Here is a 21916-nt window from a genome sequence, read left to right on the forward strand (position 1 = left end):
GAGCACCTTCCGAATCTGAAATGAATCTTAGGGAATGAGCACAGGTCTCATCTTAATATTGATGCAGACTCCTGCTCACTAAATCCGAATAGCTTCTCTTTCATGGAAGGAATCTTGCATGCATTGAAACTAAAGCCCTGTGTGATTTCTAATGTGTGCTAGATCTTCCCTGCTGCCTTGATGGCCTTGATTTTTGGATCCACTTTTGGTGTTGATCTTGATGGCCTGGGGGAACAGCAGGGCATGAAACTGACCTCTCTGTTCTGGGGGTTATAAGTTGCAGTGTTTGCCTCAGCCAAGGGGTTTCTGCCATAGAGATGGAACTAGGAAATTGTCTGTAGGAGGAGAAGACATAGGGGAAACAACCAGTATAACAGCTCTCATCATGGCATTAGCATCTCTGAAACAAGTGGCTGTTTCTAATACTCACAAGACTTCACGGCACATGACACACTTGTTCATATGTCTCCTGCCATCAGGACCGAAAACAGGGTCTATATCTCTGTTGCAGTATAAATTCCCATCCTCTAAAAATGGTTGGAATTCACGGCACATGCCCTCCTAAAGGGATAAAGGAACGCTTAATAAGGCTTGCTTGCCTTTTTTGCTTCTGCAATCCTTCAATTGCTTCAGTTCTGTATGTTTATATGGAATGGAAGTGATTAATATGAAGGTGGGGAATGTAACCCTCTTCTAGTTTTCGCTTTCGCTTGCTCTGTCACTGAGTTTCAATGTTTGTTTCATTTGAATGGAAAATCCCACTCAAATTTTAGACATTTCTGGAGGGGAGTGGTAACAAAAATGGAGCTCAGATGATAGTCAAACTCTGGACACAATCCACCAAGAGGTTCAGCACTGCAATCTCATTAAAAGGAGTGAAGGTGAACTTGCAGATAGATGGAGCCCTCTGTTACCTGGGCATTTCAATATGATGGTCATAGGTAGCTGAGGCAGGGATTCTGTAAGCCTTGTGTTTAATGCTAGTGTAACACTGGAAGCTACCTTAGACCAGGCTGGACCATTGGTCCACCTAGCTCAGTACCGTTTACACCAGAACTAGCCAAAGTGATACCCTCCAAATGTGGTTAGACTCCAACTCCCTTCATCCCCAGCCCACATGCCCAATGGTCAAAGATCATTGGAGATGTAGTCCAACAGCACATCACATTGGTTATTCTTCACCAGCAGTCAAGGTTGTGGTGGAGTTGGGTATGGCAATGGTGGGACTGGTGCACTGCAAACACACCAACAGAAGCAATCTGGTGCTATGTCAGCACATTTACACCACACCACCACCACCACATTCTTCCCTTCTGCAACTCAGCTGAATAGAGTTCAAGTGGATGGCATAGCCCCACCACACTGTCTACTGCTGCTCGTTGTTGACAATGACTGGCAACAGCTCTCCAGGGTTTCAGTCTTTCTCAACCATACCTGAGTATGCCAGGAAGGAACCTGGGACCTTCTTCACGTGAAGTGTATGCCCTTCTACTAAGCCATATGCTCCTTAAAAAACATGTGCCACCATGTTGGATAGTTCTACTACTATTACATGTTGGTTAGAGCAGGGAGGCCCCATAGAGCATTGATTCAGCCTCCAACCTACTAATATTGGTCAGAGACTGGGGAGTAGCACTAAGAATCCACCAGGATTTCTTAATGCAATCTAGCCAGAGAATCCCAAAAGGATCTCCGTTGATTAGAAAGCATGATCACAATGACTGGGCAATGGGGAAGATGGGTTGCCAGGAGGCAGTATTAACCAGGCTATTATGTAGTTTCCAGGTGCATTTTTGCCTTCTTCTTTTTTTTTGGGGGGGGGGGATCCTGTCCTAGGTTGCAAGCCTTTTAGAAATATTGGGCAACAGAGATGTTGGCTGAACTGCAACAGTTAAACTCCAGCAATGTTATTCATTTCACAAATAACACGTGAAAAATCATTACCAAATGCAAGTGAATTCTCAGCACCTTTAACAAACTACAGTTCCCAGAATTCTTGGTGGGGTGTTTTAAATGTATGGTGTGTACACGGCCTGATTTAGGAAAAATAAGAGAAAAGTCTGAACTAACCTGGTATCTCATTTGACTGGCAACACCTGCAACAAAAATACACAGATTGTAAATTCTTGCATTGTCATTGTACAAATTCAAGTTTTAAAAAGACAATGACTCAATCAAAGAGGTGGTTACAGTTAGGTGACCCAACAAACCCTCCCCACTCACAAATGCAAACAAACCCCACTACAGACAACCACAGACAACCAACTACACCCTGTCCCCCAATCCCTCTCACTACAAAGAAAATGTAACAAGCGAATAGAAAGAGAACCTACTGTATCCAGTTGACGCTGACACACGTACACTATAAAAAAAAATATAAATTTCACCACTGCACTCTCCCCCACTCTCTTTCCCCTACCTTATACTGTACTGAACACTAACATCTCGTAACAAATGTAACCGATCTATAGAAAAGACTTGAACCTGAAAAAGAGACAATGCACATACTTTTGATAGTAATTTTTATTAGTTTTCAGTTACAGCAATCCAATAATAGCCTCATTATAACAATACCAAATTATAATACAATTAATAATGCCAATCATGGAGATGTTGTATGCTAGAATTAATGGTTTGATGATTTTCTTTGTTTCAGCGTTTCAAATGCATGTACTTTTGTAAACCAAGAAAATCTTTAATAAAAATTACTTTTTAAAAAGGAGATGTTTCAGTTAATCTGAATTTCCTTGATCCATATAGCCGTCTGCTTTCTTGCATAAGGTTAGTGGTCCTTGATGGAGATCTGCATAGCCATCCACACCAGATGTACCAGTGGACTTCAAAGGGGGTCAGGTGAGCCTCATAATGCAAACTCAGACCAGCTGCTTGCACAAAACACATTTGCTGGGTTGATGTGAAAATTATTTACACTGAATTACCCTGTAATCCTAAGTATAAGAAATAAACCTTACTGAAATCAGAGGGACTTATTTCTCAATAAATATGGTTTGGGCTTGCAGTCCTGCTGTAGCCTTATTGGAGTTTACCGATTGGGTCTGCGTTGCTCCGGGACAGGAGGAAGGAAGTCAAAATGACACCGAGTTGGTTCAAAGAAAGAGTTTATTCTGCTCTCCGGATAGCAGAAGGCACTTGCGTGATTAGTCCCTAGCAAGTCCGAAGAAATGACAGGTTTCGTGCAGTTTATATATCCTCCAGGCACCCTCTCACTCCTCCCCTAGGAGCCCAACCACGTCGGCCTACGTACGCAAGTTGACATCACATATGTTCCTGCACTGGTACTCTCAACCATAAAAGGATCTTCCTTCCTGCACTCCTGACCATAAAAGGATATTCCTGTTCCTACTCCTATCTTGAAGCAAGAGGTCACTACTTCCGAGAACATGCTCTGGCGTTAGTCCCAGACTTGGGTCTCTGCATCATTTGTGGCCAGGACATAAGATATGTCTGTGTCTGTTCTACTGGTAAAGTCAAGGCCAGTCTTGCCGTCAAACTGATAAGGGAGAGAACTGTTTATGCAGTTGTGTCCTTATTATGGTTTTGCTGAACAGTTTTACGCATTTAAAAGTGCTCTCTTTTGAAAGAACAAAAGGGGGGGTTGAAACAGTTTTAAAACTTACTACACAGAAACCCATTCCTTCACTGCTTTCTATAATTTTGAGGCCCATGCTTGCCTGAGTTACTTATTGTCGCTTGTAGTGACACTTTGTGCACATCATGATCATATAGGTCTCTCCTCTTTCTGGAAGTGATGATGATGGTGCACCTGTGGAAACACAGTCCTGAGCATGGCTTTTAATGGGAACTGTGCTAAATGTAAGCACTTTTATTTAATGAGATTGTGCATTGGGCTGGTTGCCCACTAGCTAATTATATAATACTACTAACTGCAAATTCCTTGATTCATAATAATAATAATAATAATAATAATAATAAAATTTATTTATATCCCGCCCTCCCCAGCCGAAGCCGGGCTCAGGGCGGCAAACAACAATAAAAAAGTACAAAGGTACAGCATAAACAACATTCTAAAATCATTCATTATAAAATTAATTAATTCAAGCCACTGGCAACCATTGGGCCAGAGCTCCACGAAGATTGCCAAGGGAGGGAGTCAGGCTGTGCCCTGGCCAAAGGCCTGGTGGAACAGCTCTGTCTTGCAGGCCCTGCGGAAAGATGTCAAGTCCCGCAGGGCCCTGGTCTCTTGTGGCTGTGGTTCCACCAGATCGGAGCCACAGCCAAAAAAGCCCTGGCTCTAGTTGAGGCCAGCCTAACTTCTCTGTGGCCTGGGACCTTCAAGATGTTTTTATTTGAAGACCATAGGTTTCTCTGTGGGGCATACCAGGAGAGGCGGTCCCGTAGGTACAAGGGTCCTAGGCCGTATAGGGCTTTAAAGGTTAAAACCTTAAACCTGATCCTGTACTCCACCGGGAGCCAGTGCAGCTGGTATAGCACCGGGTGAATGTGATCTCTCAGCGAAGACCTCGTAAGGAGTCTCGCTGCAGCATTCTGCACCCGCTGGAGTTTGTGCGTCAGTCTCAAGGGCAGCCCCACGTAGAGCGAGTTACAATAATCCAGTCTGGAGGTGACCGTCGCGTGGATCACAGTGGCTAGGTCAGGGCGAGAGAGGTAAGGAGCCAACTGCTTAGCTTGGCGGAGATGGAAAAATGCCGCCTTTGTTATAGCTGCAATCTGCGCCTCCATGGAAAGGGAGGTGTCGAAGATTACACCCAAACTCTTAACGGACGGTGCTGGCACTAATTGCGCCCCCGCAAGAGATGGGAGTTGCCCCCCAATCCCATATCGCCCCGTCCCAGCCACAGGACCTCTGTCTTCGAAGGATTTAGCTTCAACCGGCTCCCACGTAACCATCCAGCCACAGCTTCCAAACATCTGGTCAGTGTGTCTGGGGCCGAGTCAGGATGGCCATCCATCAACAGATAGAGTTGGGTGTCATCGGCATACTAATGGCAACCCAGCCCAAAACTCCGAACAAGCTGGGCGAGGGGGCGCATAAAGATGTTGAAAAGCATCGGGGAGAGTATCGCACCCTGAGGTACTCCACACACCAAGGAGTGGCGTGATGACAATTCCCCCCCAAGCGCCACCCTCTGTCCCCGACCAGAGAGAAACGAGCGCAGCCATTGAAGGACTGTGCCCTGAATCCCCACGTCGGCAAGGCGGTGGTCCAGAAGTTTGTGATCGACCATGTCAAAAGCTGCTGACAGATCTAGAAGAATCAGCAGCCCCGACCCGCCTCGATCCAGCTGTCTACGAAGATCATCTGTTAGGGCAACCAGAGCCGTCTCGGTCCCATGACCAGCACGGAAGCCGGACTGGAATGGATCCAGAGCCGATATTTCTGTGTGGTTCTCAAAATGTTGGGACTGAGCTATATGAAGTTCTTAACAAGGATTAGTTAATGTAACATTTGTCAGAAACATCTTACAACCCAAATCCAAGCCTAGAATACTGTCCTTAACTAAACTGATTTAGATATTTAGAACAGCATGTCGTACAGCCTCTTTTTTTGTTTCTTTTTCTTCCTTTCTCCCCTTTTACATTTCTTTTTAATGGAACTTATGCTGTTTTATTCTAGTATTTCATATAAAGCAGCCTAGTCAATATATGGGGTGTTTGGGGAGGGGTATTGCATCTGGTGGGGGACACATCATGCTCCTTCTGGGATAGTTAGTCCACCTTTGGTCCCCACCCTGCACTTAGCTCTCCACTGTGGTTCCTAGAAGCTGTCAGCATGCGACAGAAGCCACACCCCAGGAATGGCTTCGACTGGCTGACTAAACCAGGTGAGGGTAGCTGCTGAGTCTCAAACCCTCAGTGAATTAGGGACTTCCTCTACATGAAAAGACAGACTGCAGTGGATTGAGTGGACAAGACCAACAGAGGGTCTAATGGTCAAGAAGGCGGTTTCTGCATGTGATGTAGAGGGAAGTGAGGGGCAGGTGGGGCTTGTCAACCTGGGAAAGTAGCCCATCTAGAAGAAGAAAACCCTGATCCTAAACTTCTGCTGCCTTGTGGGATATCTTCAGAAGAAGAAAAGGCTAAGGCATAAACCCTACACAAATCCAAAGTAGAGTCCATAAGACAGTTTGATGGGGCCTTGTATGCCTCCTTCTGGCAATTCCTGCAGCTGGTGCCAAACATATTACTCTGCTTTCCTTTGAAACACATCAGCGAGGCCAAGAGGGGGGACTTGTCATCTGCGCAGCCCAGGACCACTATACACACTGCCCAGGTTTGCACCCTGTACGTTCACTTCGGTGCTGCTAATGAAGCAGTTTGACTTCAGCCCCAAAGGTGCTCTCCATTGTCCATCAAGACAGACAGATGCCAACAGCAACAAGTCAATATAAAGCAGGGAGCTCTCTATATGAAATATTATTACCCTAACTCAGGGGTGGGGAGTTTGTGGCCTTCCTGCCAGTGTGGCTAATAATAAGGGATGGTGGGAGTTGAAGTCTACCCACATCTGGAGGGCTAGAGGTTCCTCATCCCTGCCCTAACTAAACCACAGATCTGAAGATTACCATCTCTCTTTAACACCCCCGCTCAGTAAGCAATCTTTGGTGCCACTGCTTGTTTCCACTTTGGTCCATGGAGCAGAGGTGACCTATGCTGGTCCAGTTAATAATGTCAAGACATCTTCCTTCTGAAGTCACTTTGTGATGGGCACATCTTGCCACTTACCACAATTTTGGGACCACCTGGGAAGCTGTAGCGGTTAAGATGCAATGATTGCACTGAGAAATTTGCTGCCCCCCTCCACACCACAAGTCTGCTAGATAAGGAGACTCCACAGGCCACAGACAGCAGACACCCCCTGATGCCAATGAGAACTGAAAGCAAATCAAGTTGTACTGAAAACTAGCACAGAATGTCCAATCTGCATGTCACTGGAAGTGACAGGTCCTTCAGACTGGATCACTATCAGTCTACCTGACTTGTCCAGTGCTGTCCATTGTTACATCCTGCCACTTATAGCCACTGCTTCTGCAATTCCTCTGGCAAATCAACCAGCTGATAATAACTTGCCCAAGAGGCACTGATAGACATTGGGATAAACAACTCAAAGAGCAAGGGGGGGAATTCCAGACACATTAAGTTCAACTACTTGCAGATGGCAGGATTCTCTAGATTTTATGACAATGAATGCAGAATTCTATTTATATATACATACAATAACAGCCATACTGAGCCCTGATTGGTTGGTCCATATTCTCTCTCTCTCTCTCTCTCTCTCTCTCTCTCTCTGCAGAATCACCCCATCTTTATCTTCATTCCTGTTTAATGTCAACTCTGTTGAACGAGTTGAAGAATTCCAAGTCTGCCCTATGCATGGATACAAACACTCAACCACGTTTTGACCAAAGAATGTCATTTCATCAGTCAGTCCATTTGAACTGTCCACCCAAAAGGCAAAATAGATGAAAATAGATATTGCTTTTGCCAAAACAAGGAAGCTCTCTACCTTCTTCACTTGCAAACCTTCAAGGTATTTGACAACAACAAAGGTATGCCCACCACCAGTTCCATAAATCATCTTTTAAACATTGATATTATCATGAATGAAATAAAAGTGTTTGGTATTTCCTAGTCCTTGGCTTTCCTCAGTTTTCTCTTCAAATAAGCTAGTTCTCTTGTTAGGTAATGTCTTAGTTATCATTAGTTTTAAAGGACTACATAGTGCCCACTCCTTAGGCAAAGATGACATCCCCCGCCACAGACACTGGTTATAACAAATGTAGCTTACCTTCAAAGTGGCTGAAAAGTGCCAGGGCCACAAAGACCCCTGCTACCTTCATGGTAAGGATAATGGTGGTAAACGTGTTTTGATTCTCTTAGCTCATTGCTCACAAGAAGCCACACAGATGAAGCTCTGATTGCATATGTACATATAAGAGACAGGTTTCTCCGCCTTCCTTGTGACATAACCTTCAGAACAGCCATCATTAGCCACGAAAACCAGTTTGATGAGGGATGGTTTGAATTCTAATGATTCCTTCAACATAACTTTCATCAGGATGGGACTGGCTGGGAGCCACACCCTGGATTTTGTCAAAATGAGACATTTACCAATCGGTCAGCTCATTTTTCATCAGCAGCAGAGCATCCTGGCTGTAGGATGCTGCATCCAAGAGGTATGCTCAAATCAAAGACCTTCCTGAGACTGTATCTGAAGGGCAGTATAAAAATACTTCTATTACCAGCAAACAGAGCCACCCAGATGCAATATCTGAATAGCTCAGCATTGCTGGAGTTTGTGGGCTGCATTCAATGCTAGTAGACCCATTTAAGTTGGTAGAAATGACTAACTTGGGGCCCTTAGTTTCAGCGAGTCTGAGCAGAATTTAGTTGGCTACAACTCCAAGCTAATAATGTTGCTAATAAGGAATTACATTCCTAGCTGGGAGCTCTCAAATATAACAATAGTGAGTCTAGTAGCATGACAGTATTTTTCAGACTTTACAAATTGCTTTGGCACAGAGTTCAGCTACATGCTTTGCATACAAAATTCCCAGGTTCCAATTCTCAGCATCTTCAGGTAGGCTAAAAAAGGACTATTGCCAGCACAATAGTCTCTCTACTCTGGCATAACCTATTATTGGTGGAACAAAACAGAATCTATTATACAGCTGTAACCTTTTGTTCCACCAGTACAATAGATTTAGTAGTGAGCAAGCCTATCTTCATCCAGCTGGCATAACTCGAGGACAGGATTGCAGTGCTAGTCTCATCCCAGCTACCAATACACCCTTCAGTTAGCCTGCTGTTTGCAGGATTCCTGAATGGCTGATTTTGTTTGGGGAAAATGTGAATCAGGAGAACAATAGTGACAGATGAATGTCTCAAGGTTTGGTCTAAGTGCCTTTGGATGATGACAGCAATAATAATAGCACTTAAGGCTTCCTGGTTTCCAAGTTCTAACTAATCTATATCGGATCTCTCCAAGTATTATTCCTATTTGAAAAACAGATAAATATGATCAAATGTTTTTCTGGATGACATCTGCTTATCTTCCAGGTTCCTACACTGACAGCTATCACCACTGTTTTGAAATACCAGCTAAGTGCACAACTGGTGAGGCTCACTGTGCAATTTTCATTTCTTTTGCTGTCCAAGCTTGCAAATAACAAACTGAAAAATGAGAATTTGGGCTATTATGTTGAAATGTACAATACTTTATACCATTGTGGAAGAACATTGGCATGGAAATATATTCAGAAACTGCTGTTCCAGTGAGTTTCAAAGTTTAGTCTACACCAGCTGTATCGTGAAACATATCCAGTGGAAGCTCAAACTGACATAGAAAAAAGATGCACACCAGCTCGTATTACAATGCCCAGTGTTCATTTGGAATAAGGCTAAGACCACAAATACTTCAGATATAAATAATACCAAAATGATTTTTGTGTCTCTGGAAGTTTCAAAAGTCCATGTTGTCCAGAGACATAGGGGATAACACATATTTGCAAACAAATCTTTATGTTTGGCTCCCCTACACACTCAGTTTTTAAGTTTTTCAGCCAGTGCTGTGCCCTAGACCTTGGTCTACCACTGCAACAAAAATGGAGTTTTGTACCACCAATGCTTGGCTAATTCCAGACAAACTGCAGCCAGTAGTAAGGCTATTAAATCCTTATATATTATTTTGTCCATAGCAACTCTCTATGCTTTCTGATCAATCTAAAAATTGTATTTTTAAAAGGTGCATTGGCAACCAGCATTGATTTTTCTTCTTCTTCTTCTTTGATTGCTGAGAGCTAATTGAATTTCTATTTTTCTTCCCTGGTGCATACTGTATTTTTGCCCAGCTTGGAAGGAGGCACACTCCTTTCACCAACAGATTTCACTCCCTTTACTTCTTTCATTCCTCACAGGCTCAAACAAAGTGATGGCATTCTGAAGGCATGAACAAAATAGCGCTGGTGGGGCAGCTGCTCTGCACAATGATCTGTTTCAGCTACAACAGTGTGCTTTATAGATCAACTGCAACTCACCTGCATGGAGGGTTGTGGTCTGCCACACAAATTTCTAGTTGGAATACTTTGTGATAATAAAGAAGAGAACAAGCACATGGTGGGAAGCAGCCCCCCATGGTTTCACACAACCATCATGTTGCAGACATTACCTGTGGTGGCAGCTGGTAGCCCCTGGACTTTGTGGGGTGGCCTGTGGCCAAGGAGGTCATATAGGCAGGGCCAATAAGGCCACATGGGTGGAACAAAGGAGAGTCACATGGGTGGGGCCAAGCTGTTCTGGTTTTCTTCCTCCCTTGCAAAGGTGTGGATGCTAAGGCATTGCATTCAGTACCTAGCTAAACTGAAAAGTGTTTAACCTTGTTTTAGGAGCTCCTGCTGTAACATATTCTAACAGTCTGAAACCCCCAAGAGCCACTGTCAGTAAGGGCTTATTTACACTTAACTTTCCTCTACACTTTAAAGTTCCCTATCCTAGTTCTCCTTTTTTTCACTCCGGAGCTTTCCCTGCAAAAACTTGTTCTTTGCCACTGAATTGGAGCAAACAGCTATCCATGGAAAACCTGAATTGCCATTTGCTGCACTTCAGCTATAAAGAGCAGGCTTTCTGTGCTGAAGGGTAGGGGGGGCAGGTAGCCAGATCTGAGATAGTCCTCTTATTACATGTAAAATATAATTTCTTAGAACTAAATCACACAACCTCTTCAATGTGGTTGAACTAGTCTGCCAAACTCCGAGATCATCAGTGGTGGCGAATCTGATGAGCACAGATTATTGGCAACCATGTGCAGAAGTTCAAACCATATGGTATATCAGCTCAACTCAGGTTCAGAAGCAACCTTAACAGTTGTGGCGAACCACTCCAAAATCTGGTTTGCCTTAAGGAGTATGCCCCCTACTATCCAGATTTCATGCAAAAAATAGCTTTCCAATAAAGGCAAAACCACTGATTAGTGTTCATTCATGCTACTTTAATTTTGGTTTGGCTACTGTCATGTTCTAATTCACAACAGTCATTTGCAACTTTATTGGTTCAGAGTGATGCAATTTTTGATGGAGACAGAGATGGGGTGATGTTCAGGAAAATATGTAAGTCAGCATTATTATGGGCTTTAAACATGCCAGGGACATCCTGTAACATTATATTTTACAAGGTACTAATGGCTAACAGTGAGAACTAGACTAGGATGATACATCCCTATGCTATTCTTCCACAAAATTCTATGGAGATGAGACAGAGATGCCCAAATAATTTGTTTTCATATTTACAATTACGTCATATTTATAAGATACCAAAGAAATCCATACTAATTCTAAACCCATGCAGGTAAATAATATATATACAATATTGTTCTGATTCAGCTGGGAGACAATATCTGTTGAAGCAGAAATAAAGTGTGTATTCCTAGCTTGTTGAGGAACCAGTTTTTTTTTCCTTTAAAAAAGTTTAGGGGCGCTCTAATTTTGGAACATGCCTGTGAATAAAAGTCAGCCACAGCTTTGAATGAAACATAAGTGTTTCTGAGAAAAATCAGTGCAATATCTAGACAGTGTGCAATATTCACTGCCTCAGGAGACTACCGACTCATTTGCAAGAGGGGGTTAATTTCATTGCATCTAACAGCATCTGTATCTTAGATAAGAGTAATCAAAATTTCATAATTCAGGGCGTAAACTGATCGCCTGCAGGGGTTAAGAAGGGATTGCATTCCATTCATGGCATTGCACAATCCTCCCAGCGCATTGGGGTATTTTACGCATGATGCACAGAACATCAGGTAAAGGGCACTTCTGGGAAGTGGTAACTGGCCAGAATATAAACATTCTGCCATTCTTGATCTTGATCCTTTTTAGATCTTATCCCCTTCCCCTCAAGGAAATGAAAAGTGTATCACCTATTGCCTAAAATGACAGGCTTTCATCAACAGGGAGAATTTTAGCTGAACATTTCTTGTGAGGTTGGAGTCACTTGGCACAGTCTGACAAGAAGATAAGTTTTTGTGTGTGTGTGAATTAGTGCAACTTTTCTGAAGTGCTGATGACTCTTCCTTTTTACTTCTGCTTCTCATGGCCTACCCTTGACTCTTAACTTAACGTCATGGTGTTGTGAAGAAGTGTTGTGAATAACAACCTAAAAGATAAGAAACTGACTGTTCTTCCTCTCCCCTTCCATGTCCTGCTGTGGAACATCATGTGTGATCAATTCACTCCTTAAGGCAAATGAAAATGTTCCGCTGGTTGCCTCTCTACACAATCATTGGTGCTTTATCCATGGAAAACCTCCTTAAACAAAACAATCATTTGTGTGTAGGTCTGTGTGTAGGCTGAGCTGCCAATCACCATATCTAAAGCAGTGGCAGAAAGCCAAGATGTATTCAATCTGTATATAAGCAAGTCTCAGAAAATGGTATCGCCACCACACCCTATTCTTACTTACTGTCTTGGGGTGCTGTACAGCCATTTTGAAACTTACTTATAGAAACTCCCAAAGCTAGTCAAAGAACTGGGCCATTTAAATGTAGGCATGGCAAAGTCACACCAAGGGTCTGGGTTTCTGAACCGAACAGAAATGAAATGAAAATATACAGTGTAGTAAAGTGATTGGAGAACCATGTGACATAGATTTTGGTAGAGTCTATGCATGCAACAGAATGAGACAAAACTGAAGGGATAAAGCGCTGAGGTGACAGAATGGATTGTCCCACTTCAGATTACTGGAGGAGAAACATTATTTCTTTTTTATATATATAAAATTTTTATTCAAATTTCACAAAATTTTTTAATAAACTCAACAACACAAACAAACACCAAACAAAACAAACAAACAAACAAAACCATGTATAATTTCAAATCCTTATTTTCATATAGCTTATTTCCCCAACTCCCCCATACCTCCCCTTACTGCATTCTAATTTCAAACTTTTTTCCAGCAAATTCTTACTCTCAATCTTCTCAAATTTATAACCTCCTTTCTTCTTTTTAGTCTTAATCTTTACAGCTGTAAACCCCTTAATTTATAAAACCAGCGCCATTCTAACACTCATTAATTTTACAGTGTTTCTTCAGATAGTTCTTAAATTTTTTCCAATCTTCTTCCACCGCCTCTTTTCCCTGGTCTCGGATTCTGCCGGTCATTTCCGCCAATCCCATATAGTCTATCACCTTCATCTGCCATTCTTCCAAGGTGGGTAGCTCTTCCGTCTTCTAATACTTTGCGATGAGTATTCTTGCTGCTGTTGTGGCATACATAAAAAATGTTCTATCTTTCTTTAACACCAATTGGCCAACAATGCCCAAGAGAAAAGCCTCTGGTTTCTTAGGGAAAGTACATTTAAGTACCTTTTTCATTTCATTATATATCATTTCCCAGAAAGCCTTAATCTTCGGGCACGTCCACCAAAGGTGAAAAAAAGTACCTTCAGTTTCTTTACATTTCCAACATTTGTTATCAGGCAAATGGTAAATCTTTGCAAGCTTGACTGGGGTCATGTACCACCTATATATCATTTTCATAATATTTTCTTTCAAGGCATTACATGCCGTAAATTTCATACCGGTGGTCCACAACTGTTCCCAGTCAGCAAACATAATGTTATAACCAATATCTTGAGCCCACTTTATCATAGCTGATTTAACTGTTTCATCCTGCGTATTCCATTTCAACAGCAAGTTATACATTTTTGACAAATTCTTAGTTTTGGGTTCCAACAACTCTGTTTCAAGTTTTGACTTTTCCACCTGGAAGCCAATTTTCCTGTCCAATTTATAAACCTCCATTATCTGATAATAATGAAGCCAATCCCTCACTTTATCTTTCAACTTTTCAAAACTCTGCAATTTCAGTTTGTCTCCTTCTTGTTCCAGAATTTCCCAATATTTCGGCCATTTGGCCTCCATATTACGCTTTTTCAAAGCTTGCGCTTCCATTGGTGATAACCACCTTGGGGTTTTGTTTTCAAGTAAATCTTTATATCTTATCCAAACATTAAACAATGCTTTCCTTACAATATGATTTTTAAATGCTTTATGTGCTTTGACCTTATCATACCATAAATATGCATGCCAACCAAATACATTGTTAAAACCTTCTAAATCCAAAATGTCTGTATTTTCGAGAAGTAGCCACTCTTTCAACCAGCAAAAAGCTGCTGATTCATAGTAAAGTTTTAAGTCTGGCAGGGCAAATCCACCTCTATCCTTTTCATCAGAGAAACATTATTTCTAAACTGGACTCATTAGCTTGGGTTATGAGTTATATTTCTCCTTTTCTTCATGGAACATAACTAGCTGTCAAATATCAAGTTGGACCATTGCTTCATCTAGCGCAGTATTATCCAAACTAACTTTCCTGAGTTCCAGACAAGGTTCTCTCTCAGCCATACCTGGAAATGCCAGAGATTGGACTTGGGACCTTCTACATGGAAAGCAAATGTTCTGCCACTGAGCAACAGCCCTTGCCTCAAAGCGAAAGAATTCTGATCCAACAAAATCTTCTAATGGCAGAACAGGGTGGGTAGGAAAATAATGTTCACAGGAGGAAGTGGGGAGATCTTTTTTTTTTTAAAAAAAATGCTGATTCCACCTTCCTTTCGCAGCCCCCAGTGCCACTTCCGATATTGTTTCAACCATCCAGAAAAAAATTGCTTCCTTCCACTTGCAACTCCCTGTGCCTCTGGCCTAGTGTAGAAACCACAATAAAAAATGGCCCTGGAAGATGTAACAGATATTGTCTCACATAGTCTCTCTAGGTGATTGCACCAAGAGAGGGAGCTCCATGCTAAGATCATAACCACTGAAAAGGCCCTTTGTCAAGTAGGTATGGTGGAGAAATTCAAATCAGTTTGTATTTAAAAGCAAATTTATCTAATTCACACTTTCCAAAACAAGTCATAACAGCCTTTCTTCAAAATTCGCACTTCTCTGAATTTTGAAGTGCAATATTCCATGTAAGTAATGTATACAAAAATGCATTTCCTAGGACAAAGCTTGTATAAAAAGCATATATTAATGAAAATAACACATGAAAGTGCACTATACTAAGGAAAATTGTTTTGTGTAAGTGGGTATATTAGGCAAAATTCCTATATGTGTATATTAGGTGGAAGTCACACTAAAATTTGGATGAATTTTATGAGGACTTTTTTTGAGGGCAGGATTCAGTTATGTTGTGTGCTTGGACTGAGGTTTGCTTGCACAATGGGACTTCCCTGCCTCCTCCCTGTATGTGCCCTCACACTCCTAAATCTGCTCTGGAGTCTTGGTGAACCACGCAACACCTTTAGAGGACACATGGGGGAAGGAGAAGTGGAAAGCCCCGTTGTGCAAGCAGACCTCATTCCCTGCGCTTAGTGCTACCTTGAATTCCACCCATGATTTGCAAACTGATGTGCAAATGTGGAGAAGTGTGCTTAAGATTGGAAAAATGATAAACTGAGAGAAACCAAAATTGGTGTATTTGCCATTCTTAATCTCAAGTAACCACCCACCCATCCTCAGAGACACTCAGTTCTGTCGCAGTGCTTTTGTATTCAGCCAAGGCAACATCTCTGTTAACACAAAGCCCATTATGCCTGACCATAGGCCAGGGATCAGCAAGGTTTACCTCGCCTGGGCCGGTTCACTCCAGCGGAGATCCTTCTGTGGGCTGAATCGCATGCATGCCTGTGATTTCTGCCATTTGCGTCTGCACAGATGCAATTTCTGGCTTCTGTGCATGCACAGGCGCGATTTCCAGCACCGCGGAAGCGAGGCCCCGCACCACGCTGCTCCAGTTTAGCACAGTGTGCAGGGACTCACCAAGCTGGCAGCTTGGTTCAGGGACGGCTAGTGGGCTGGTTAAACGACCCCAGTGGGCTGCTTGTGGCCCATGGGGCTTAGGTTTCCGACCCCTGCCATAGGCCATGCTGGCTGGGGCTGATGGGAGTTGGAGTCCAACAATACCTGAAAGGTACCATGTTAACTATCCCTAGTGTAAGGCTTCAGCCTTGCTCTAGACCATGATTGGAGTAAGTATTAATCAGATCATACACCACAGGTGGGGTATTCAATAGGTCAAAGTAATAATAGTTTCTCAGGTTTTATTGCCTAATGTGAAGTTCAGATGATTGGTTCTACAAAATATGACAATGTATCTTGTATGTGCTGGTGACCTAGATATTCCAGAGCTTCTGTGTCTGCCACCGAAAACAGCAACCCTCCCTTCTCTGTAACATCTACCTACGATTACAGAATATGCAGCATGAAATCAACATGGCGCAGTTTGCCTCTACCCCTGGTTCAACTTCATTGTCTGCCAGTGCTATCTACCTAATGATATCAATCACACATTTTGTAATAGCTGATGTTGCCAGAGGTGAAAGGAGAGATGGAGGAGGTGAAAGGAGAAAAAGGAGAGATGGAGGAGGTATTGAGCTGCATGTTCAGCAGTGTCCAAGTCCAGTCTAAGCAACCATCTATATTTCCCTAAATATTTCCCTCCCTAAATTTGCCTCAAAGTAAGCTTTAAATTGTAATGTGTGACATATTTTTCCAATGACTGATTTACCACATATCAGTGTCAATGGGATTGTATGCATCACCTCTGGAAGACAAATTGCAATCTAACCAATATTAATGCTGAATCAAACAAAATTTGTCCTGGAAAATGTTTTTAATACTTTTTGACATTAAGTATTCCCCATATGTGTGATGATGGCTATTTACTGATATGTTAACAACAAACAGGATTTTGTGGGAGAAAGCATGGAGAACAGTTCACTTTCCACCTATGGAAATTTGGAGGGAAGAAGAATCTGGAAAATCATGTCTGGGGTGAGTTCATGTGTTATAAGCAGCTGTGCAAAGAGAAGATCCATACACTACCTGGATTAGAAAAGTTCCTTTACTAATGATTCCCAACACTGAATTCATCTTGTTCACAACAGCCACATATTGAGTCAACATTTTCATTTACCTCTCCACCACAAAACCAAGATTCTTTTCCTGGTGAATCACTTTCGATGTAAATGAGAAGTTGGGGTTTATTTATTCTGCTTCAATTTACACTTGCTTACTTTGAACTGCATTTGTTATTTTAATGGCCATCCATGCAGCTAGGAGAGATCCTTTTGAATCTGTACAATACTGGAACCAGATTAGATAGAGAGAAATTGTAGCATTGAACATAATAGCCATGTTGTAAGAGTTGAGTTGATTAGTCTTTATGCATGTGAGATGTATAGCTTTGCATTTTTAAGTGTTAAATAATACTTACAAATCATTCCCACCCACCCACCCCAAAAAATATTGTCTGCATACTATTAAAGTCTTTGAATATTTGATGCCTTTATTTGACAGCCAGTGATGTTTATTTCAATATTTGGTATCTGACAGTTGATACTTAATGGTGCTTAGTAGTCAACATACACTGCTATTTACTATTTGCGATAGCTGCCTTTCAGTTGTATATCAGTGGTTTTCATGAGCATCAGTGTTGGGTCTCACTGTCTCGCCAAGTTTTAACTGAGTGTTCAAGCTAGAATCTATTTATCACATTTATATCCCACCTTTCCTGTAAGGAGATCAATAAGACATACATGGTTCTTCTCTTCCTTATTTTATCTTCACAACAACCCTGAGAGGTAGTTTAGGCTGAGAGATTGAGACTGGCTCAAGGTCACTCTGTGAGTTTCATGGCTGAGAGGGGATTTGAACCAACAATCCAACCACACTCTACACCACACTGGTTCACACCCCCGATATTCCCTTGTGGCTTCATGTTATAGAGGTAAATCAGTAGCTATGGGCAAGCTCTTCCTTAGCTGTTTATTTTCAACGAACCACTGACAAGATTCCAAATAATTTATCCAGGACATCGCTTGAAAACCATGGCTATATCATACTTGCCAATATTTGACTACTGACCTGCAGCAGAATGGAGCAGTAGGTAATATTTGATGGCAGTCGTGTAACTAATTGTATTAGTTTTTCCCCCAAAATTTCTTTTTTATTAATTTTCCAAATTTTTAACAGATACAACATAACACAGAAAAAACAAAGCATATAGAAAACAAACAAACATAAAAAATTTCTTCCAATCCAAGTCCAACCTAATATCCATTGTTAAGTAACTTCCTCAGATCCTTCCCGACTGATTTTCATTAAGTCTCGTTTTAGCAATTTTCCAATATTCATTTTCTAATATAATAACCTAATTGAAATTATTAACTTCCTTACTTTTCATCATGTTCTCAATCCATAATATTACACAATTCCACATATCTTAAATCCTAGGCCAATTTAATACTTACAAGTATTTCTACTTATAAAATATTATAATATTTAGCTAGATAATCTTTAAATTTTTTCCAATCTTCTTGATATTTCTCCTCCTTCTGATCGAAGATTTTTCCAGTAAGGTCTGCCAGCTCCAGAAAGTCCAACATCTTCATCTGCCACTAATTGTATTAGTAGATCACATGCAATGGTGAGCAGTATTTGATAGCTGACAGTTCATGCAGTTTCATAGCTAATGTAATAAAAACCACCAAGAGATATCAACAAGCCTAAAACATTTTAATTCTACTTCTGAGTCAATGATTTTACATTTAAACAACATGTTTTGAATTTTTATTAAAAGCGCCAAATGTCAACATGAGGAATCACACCATAGATTTGGAATGTTTGTAAATATTTATTTGGAAAAAAATTCAGTGCTTAAGCCCCTTGGCATCTAGTCTGAACAATTTAGTAATGGTCCTTTGTTTCTTCCTGGTATCTATTTACCTTTATTTGACCTCAGCTTACACTCAGCTTTGGCACACCTGAGCTATTATCAAGCGAGACATCCTCACCCCCAGTGTCTGACTCCAGTGCAAGATGCAATTAAGTGCTGAGATTAAACCATTTTAATTTAGCTACAACTATTGCCCTCTGATCCCCAGGCTATTGTCTTTTTGTGTTGGCTTTAGGGACTAACCTCTGGCTGACTAACTAGTCTCAACGGAAGATGCTGCCTTCTTCAAGAAAGAAGACAACATCTTGCCATGTAATCTTACATCTAGAGCTCAAGATATAATGGATATAATGGAAGTAACTCAATTTAAAAGCTGGATTAAGGCCACCTATTTATTTCAGACCCAGAAATACCCAACGGTTACATATTGCATAACTCTCTCCAGCTGTGATTGTATTCTGAATGTACTATTGACTAACTTCTCTTGCAGCAGTCTGGGGCAAGATCACATCTAGGATAACACATGTTTTGGGAAGAAATACATGGCTTGAATGCGATTTTATGAAAATAATATACAATGCTGGCCAATTGCTTATCCTTCCCACCCCCACCCCCAAAAACTAGCCCTGGTCAAAACTCTTTATGAAAAATATACCAAAATATACCTACAGAATCGTAAGTCTACAATAAGGTTTATGCGGACAGGAAATAAGAGCAGGCTTACGGAAATGAATAGGTACAATCTTCATCAAGAGGTCCTAATAAATCCATGAGCAGTGTAACAAACACATGTCACAGCCTGTTGGTCATACTTTTATATTGAACTGCGTGCAGAGTATATTCATGTAACATCTGTCATGTTTACATAAGTAGTAATAATAATTCACCCTTTATTATGGTTTAAAGAGTATTATTCAAATTTCAAAGTGAGTCACATACATTCTATCAGTAATCCTCAAACTAATACCTTGGCAAATCCCAACAGTTTGATTTATTCAATTAGTTATTGAAAATGTTTTATATACAGATTTATGACGCTGCGTGGACAATCGCAATAAAACGATACAGTGAAAGCTGTTGAAACAATGGCAAGAACTGAAACGGACAATCAATGATGCAGAATGAAACGCAGACTCAATATTGAGTGGCATTAAAACACAAGAGAATCCATTAAGTCTGAAGTCTAATATTTACTAAACGCACCACAGTTGTCGTGGAGGTGGTGATGTCTCTGAATAGTATTTGCTGGAACCCACAGGTGGGGAGAATGCTCTTGTGCTCAAAGCCTGCTTGTGGGATTCCCCCCAGGCATCCGGTTGGCCACTGTGAGAACATGATGTTGGACTAGATGGGCTCTTATGTTCACTGCCTGCTAGAACTGAACTGGGTTTTCCTCAGACCTTCTAGAGTTGATTAGGTTGGGTGGGTGCGGAGGTTCAATGGAAGAGGAGAGGCAGTCCAGTTGTGCAGACAAACATCCTTGGGATGACTTTTCCGGATTCAACCCATTTCTTCTGTGTTTCCCTCCCTCCTTCTCCTCTCCCTCTGTTGCTCTCCTCCTAATTTTCCAGGGGAAGGAATCTGAGTTGTTATTATTATTATTGCACTGGATTAGGAATATGCAACTGACTTCCCACAAAAGAATGAGCAGGTGAGCAGAAGCAGCTCGCTGGATGGGGTGGAACTGCTACGCTAGCTTCGTGGTTGCTTCCCATAAGATAGAGGGGTGAGGTGGTGGGAGGTTATTCTGCTGGTGCATTTGCACCATGCTGGCCTGCCCACTGCCTCACCCCTCCTGGTCAGCAACGGTGATGCACCTGCTGGGAAGCTCGCATGAGTCACATGGTCCCAGTATTGAAGGGAAGCATTTTCAGAGCTTCCTTGCAATATGGGAATTTCACATCTCATCTTTTTTATTCATTGTGAAAGAACCTTTATTGCTTTGATGAGAAAATGCATTGGGGGGGGGGGGAGAAACATACATTATAGGGGAAAGCCTAACTTAATTACATTCACAGCCAAACCTCCTACTGACTTTGCTTAACCAGGATGTCACCTTCATGACAGATAAAATGGAGATCATGCATTTCAGGGGTGGAGTTTTTACAGCCTCATTTGATCACAAGTGCTGAGGCAACCATTGTGTGAGCCCACTCACTGCCCAGTAATGAAGGGAGGAAAGTCATCATATGGGTTTAACTAAAATATTCATCTTCACATTCATTTTAATACAATACATATTGTTTGTGGCTAGCAACCATATGTTGCAGATGTTGTGGTTTCACATTGCCTTCCAGAATATTCTTCACAGTGTTAGCCAGCCATTGGAGAAAAAGCTTTGGTTTGGGAAAGTGTTGTGAAAACAGATGGAGAGCATTCTTTTATTTTTTTATTTTTGATTTTGATTTCATAACAATTTATTAGAGTTTGAGTATGGGGAAATCAGATGAAATTAGCCAGGCCTTTTCTTCCTAGAAAGAAAAGGTTTTCTTATGTAATTTTCAGCTGGTGTCAAATGTGAACACCAGCTATATCAGAGATTCCAATTACAGTGGTGCCTCGCAAGACGAAATTAATCTGTTCCGCGAGTCTCTTCGTCTAGCGGTTTTTTCGTCTTGCGAAGCAACCCTATTAGCGGTTTAGCGGCTATTAAAGGCTTAGTGGCTATTAAAGGCTTAGCGGATTAGCGGCTAAAAGGCTATTAGCAGTTTAGCGGCTTAGAAAAGGGGGGGGAGTGGAAAAAAACCGGAACACTTGCAAGACGTTTTTGTCTTGCAAAGCAAGCCCATAGGGAAAATCGTCTTGCGAAGCAGCTCAAAAACGGAAAACCCTTTCGTCTAGCGGGTTTTCCGTCTTGCGAGGCATTCGTCTTGCGGGGCACCACTGTAAGTTATCTCAATATACCTCAATAGAGGATTTTAAGCTATCATATTGTAGGTCTTCTAAAGAAAGAAAGTGCAGGGGGGGAGAGAAGTTCAGCAGTTTCCTTGTTATTGGAAGAGGCCAGTTGTGTCTTTGAAAGGAAAGGATGTGGTTTTCATGTTAGGAACCGTGCTCATCTCATGTTTAATATGGTTCCTCAAAGAAAACCAGGCTGAAAAAGTCTTTTGAAAGGAAAAGGATGATGATGATAATTAATCATTTTTATATACCGTCCTTCCCCCTTAAAGAGCGCAGGGCAGTGGGA

The 21916-nt window shown here is 41.6% G+C and overlaps 1 protein-coding gene and 1 long non-coding RNA gene across 3 annotated transcripts in view; one reads left to right on the top strand and one right to left on the bottom strand.

The window, feature by feature from the left end:
- Window positions 1-7933, bottom strand: part of LOC309526761 (serine protease inhibitor Kazal-type 5-like) — a 30603-nt gene extending 22670 nt beyond the window's left edge. Inside the window, exons 1-3 of one of the 2 annotated variants that reach the window (XM_082212978.1) lie at window positions 7790-7933; window positions 2071-2096; window positions 431-561 (exon numbers count right to left, since the gene is read on the bottom strand). In XM_082212978.1, coding sequence (XP_082069104.1) covers window positions 431-561; window positions 2071-2096; window positions 7790-7841 — 209 coding nt within the window. In that variant the 5' untranslated portion in view covers window positions 7842-7933. The remainder of the gene's footprint in view (window positions 1-430; window positions 562-2070; window positions 2097-7789) is intronic. The other variant, XM_082212977.1, reaches the window with a different exon arrangement.
- A 13587-nt stretch (window positions 7934-21520) lies between these two features.
- The window catches only part of LOC309527102, a 346237-nt gene continuing 345841 nt past the window's right edge, over window positions 21521-21916 (top strand). Inside the window, exon 1 of the long non-coding RNA XR_014217102.1 lies at window positions 21521-21614. This is a non-coding gene — a long non-coding RNA (uncharacterized lncRNA). The remainder of the gene's footprint in view (window positions 21615-21916) is intronic.

Source organism: Podarcis vaucheri, assembly GCF_965113315.1.
Source record: "Podarcis vaucheri genome assembly, chromosome: 2".
Taxonomy (NCBI): domain Eukaryota; kingdom Metazoa; phylum Chordata; class Lepidosauria; order Squamata; family Lacertidae; genus Podarcis; species Podarcis vaucheri.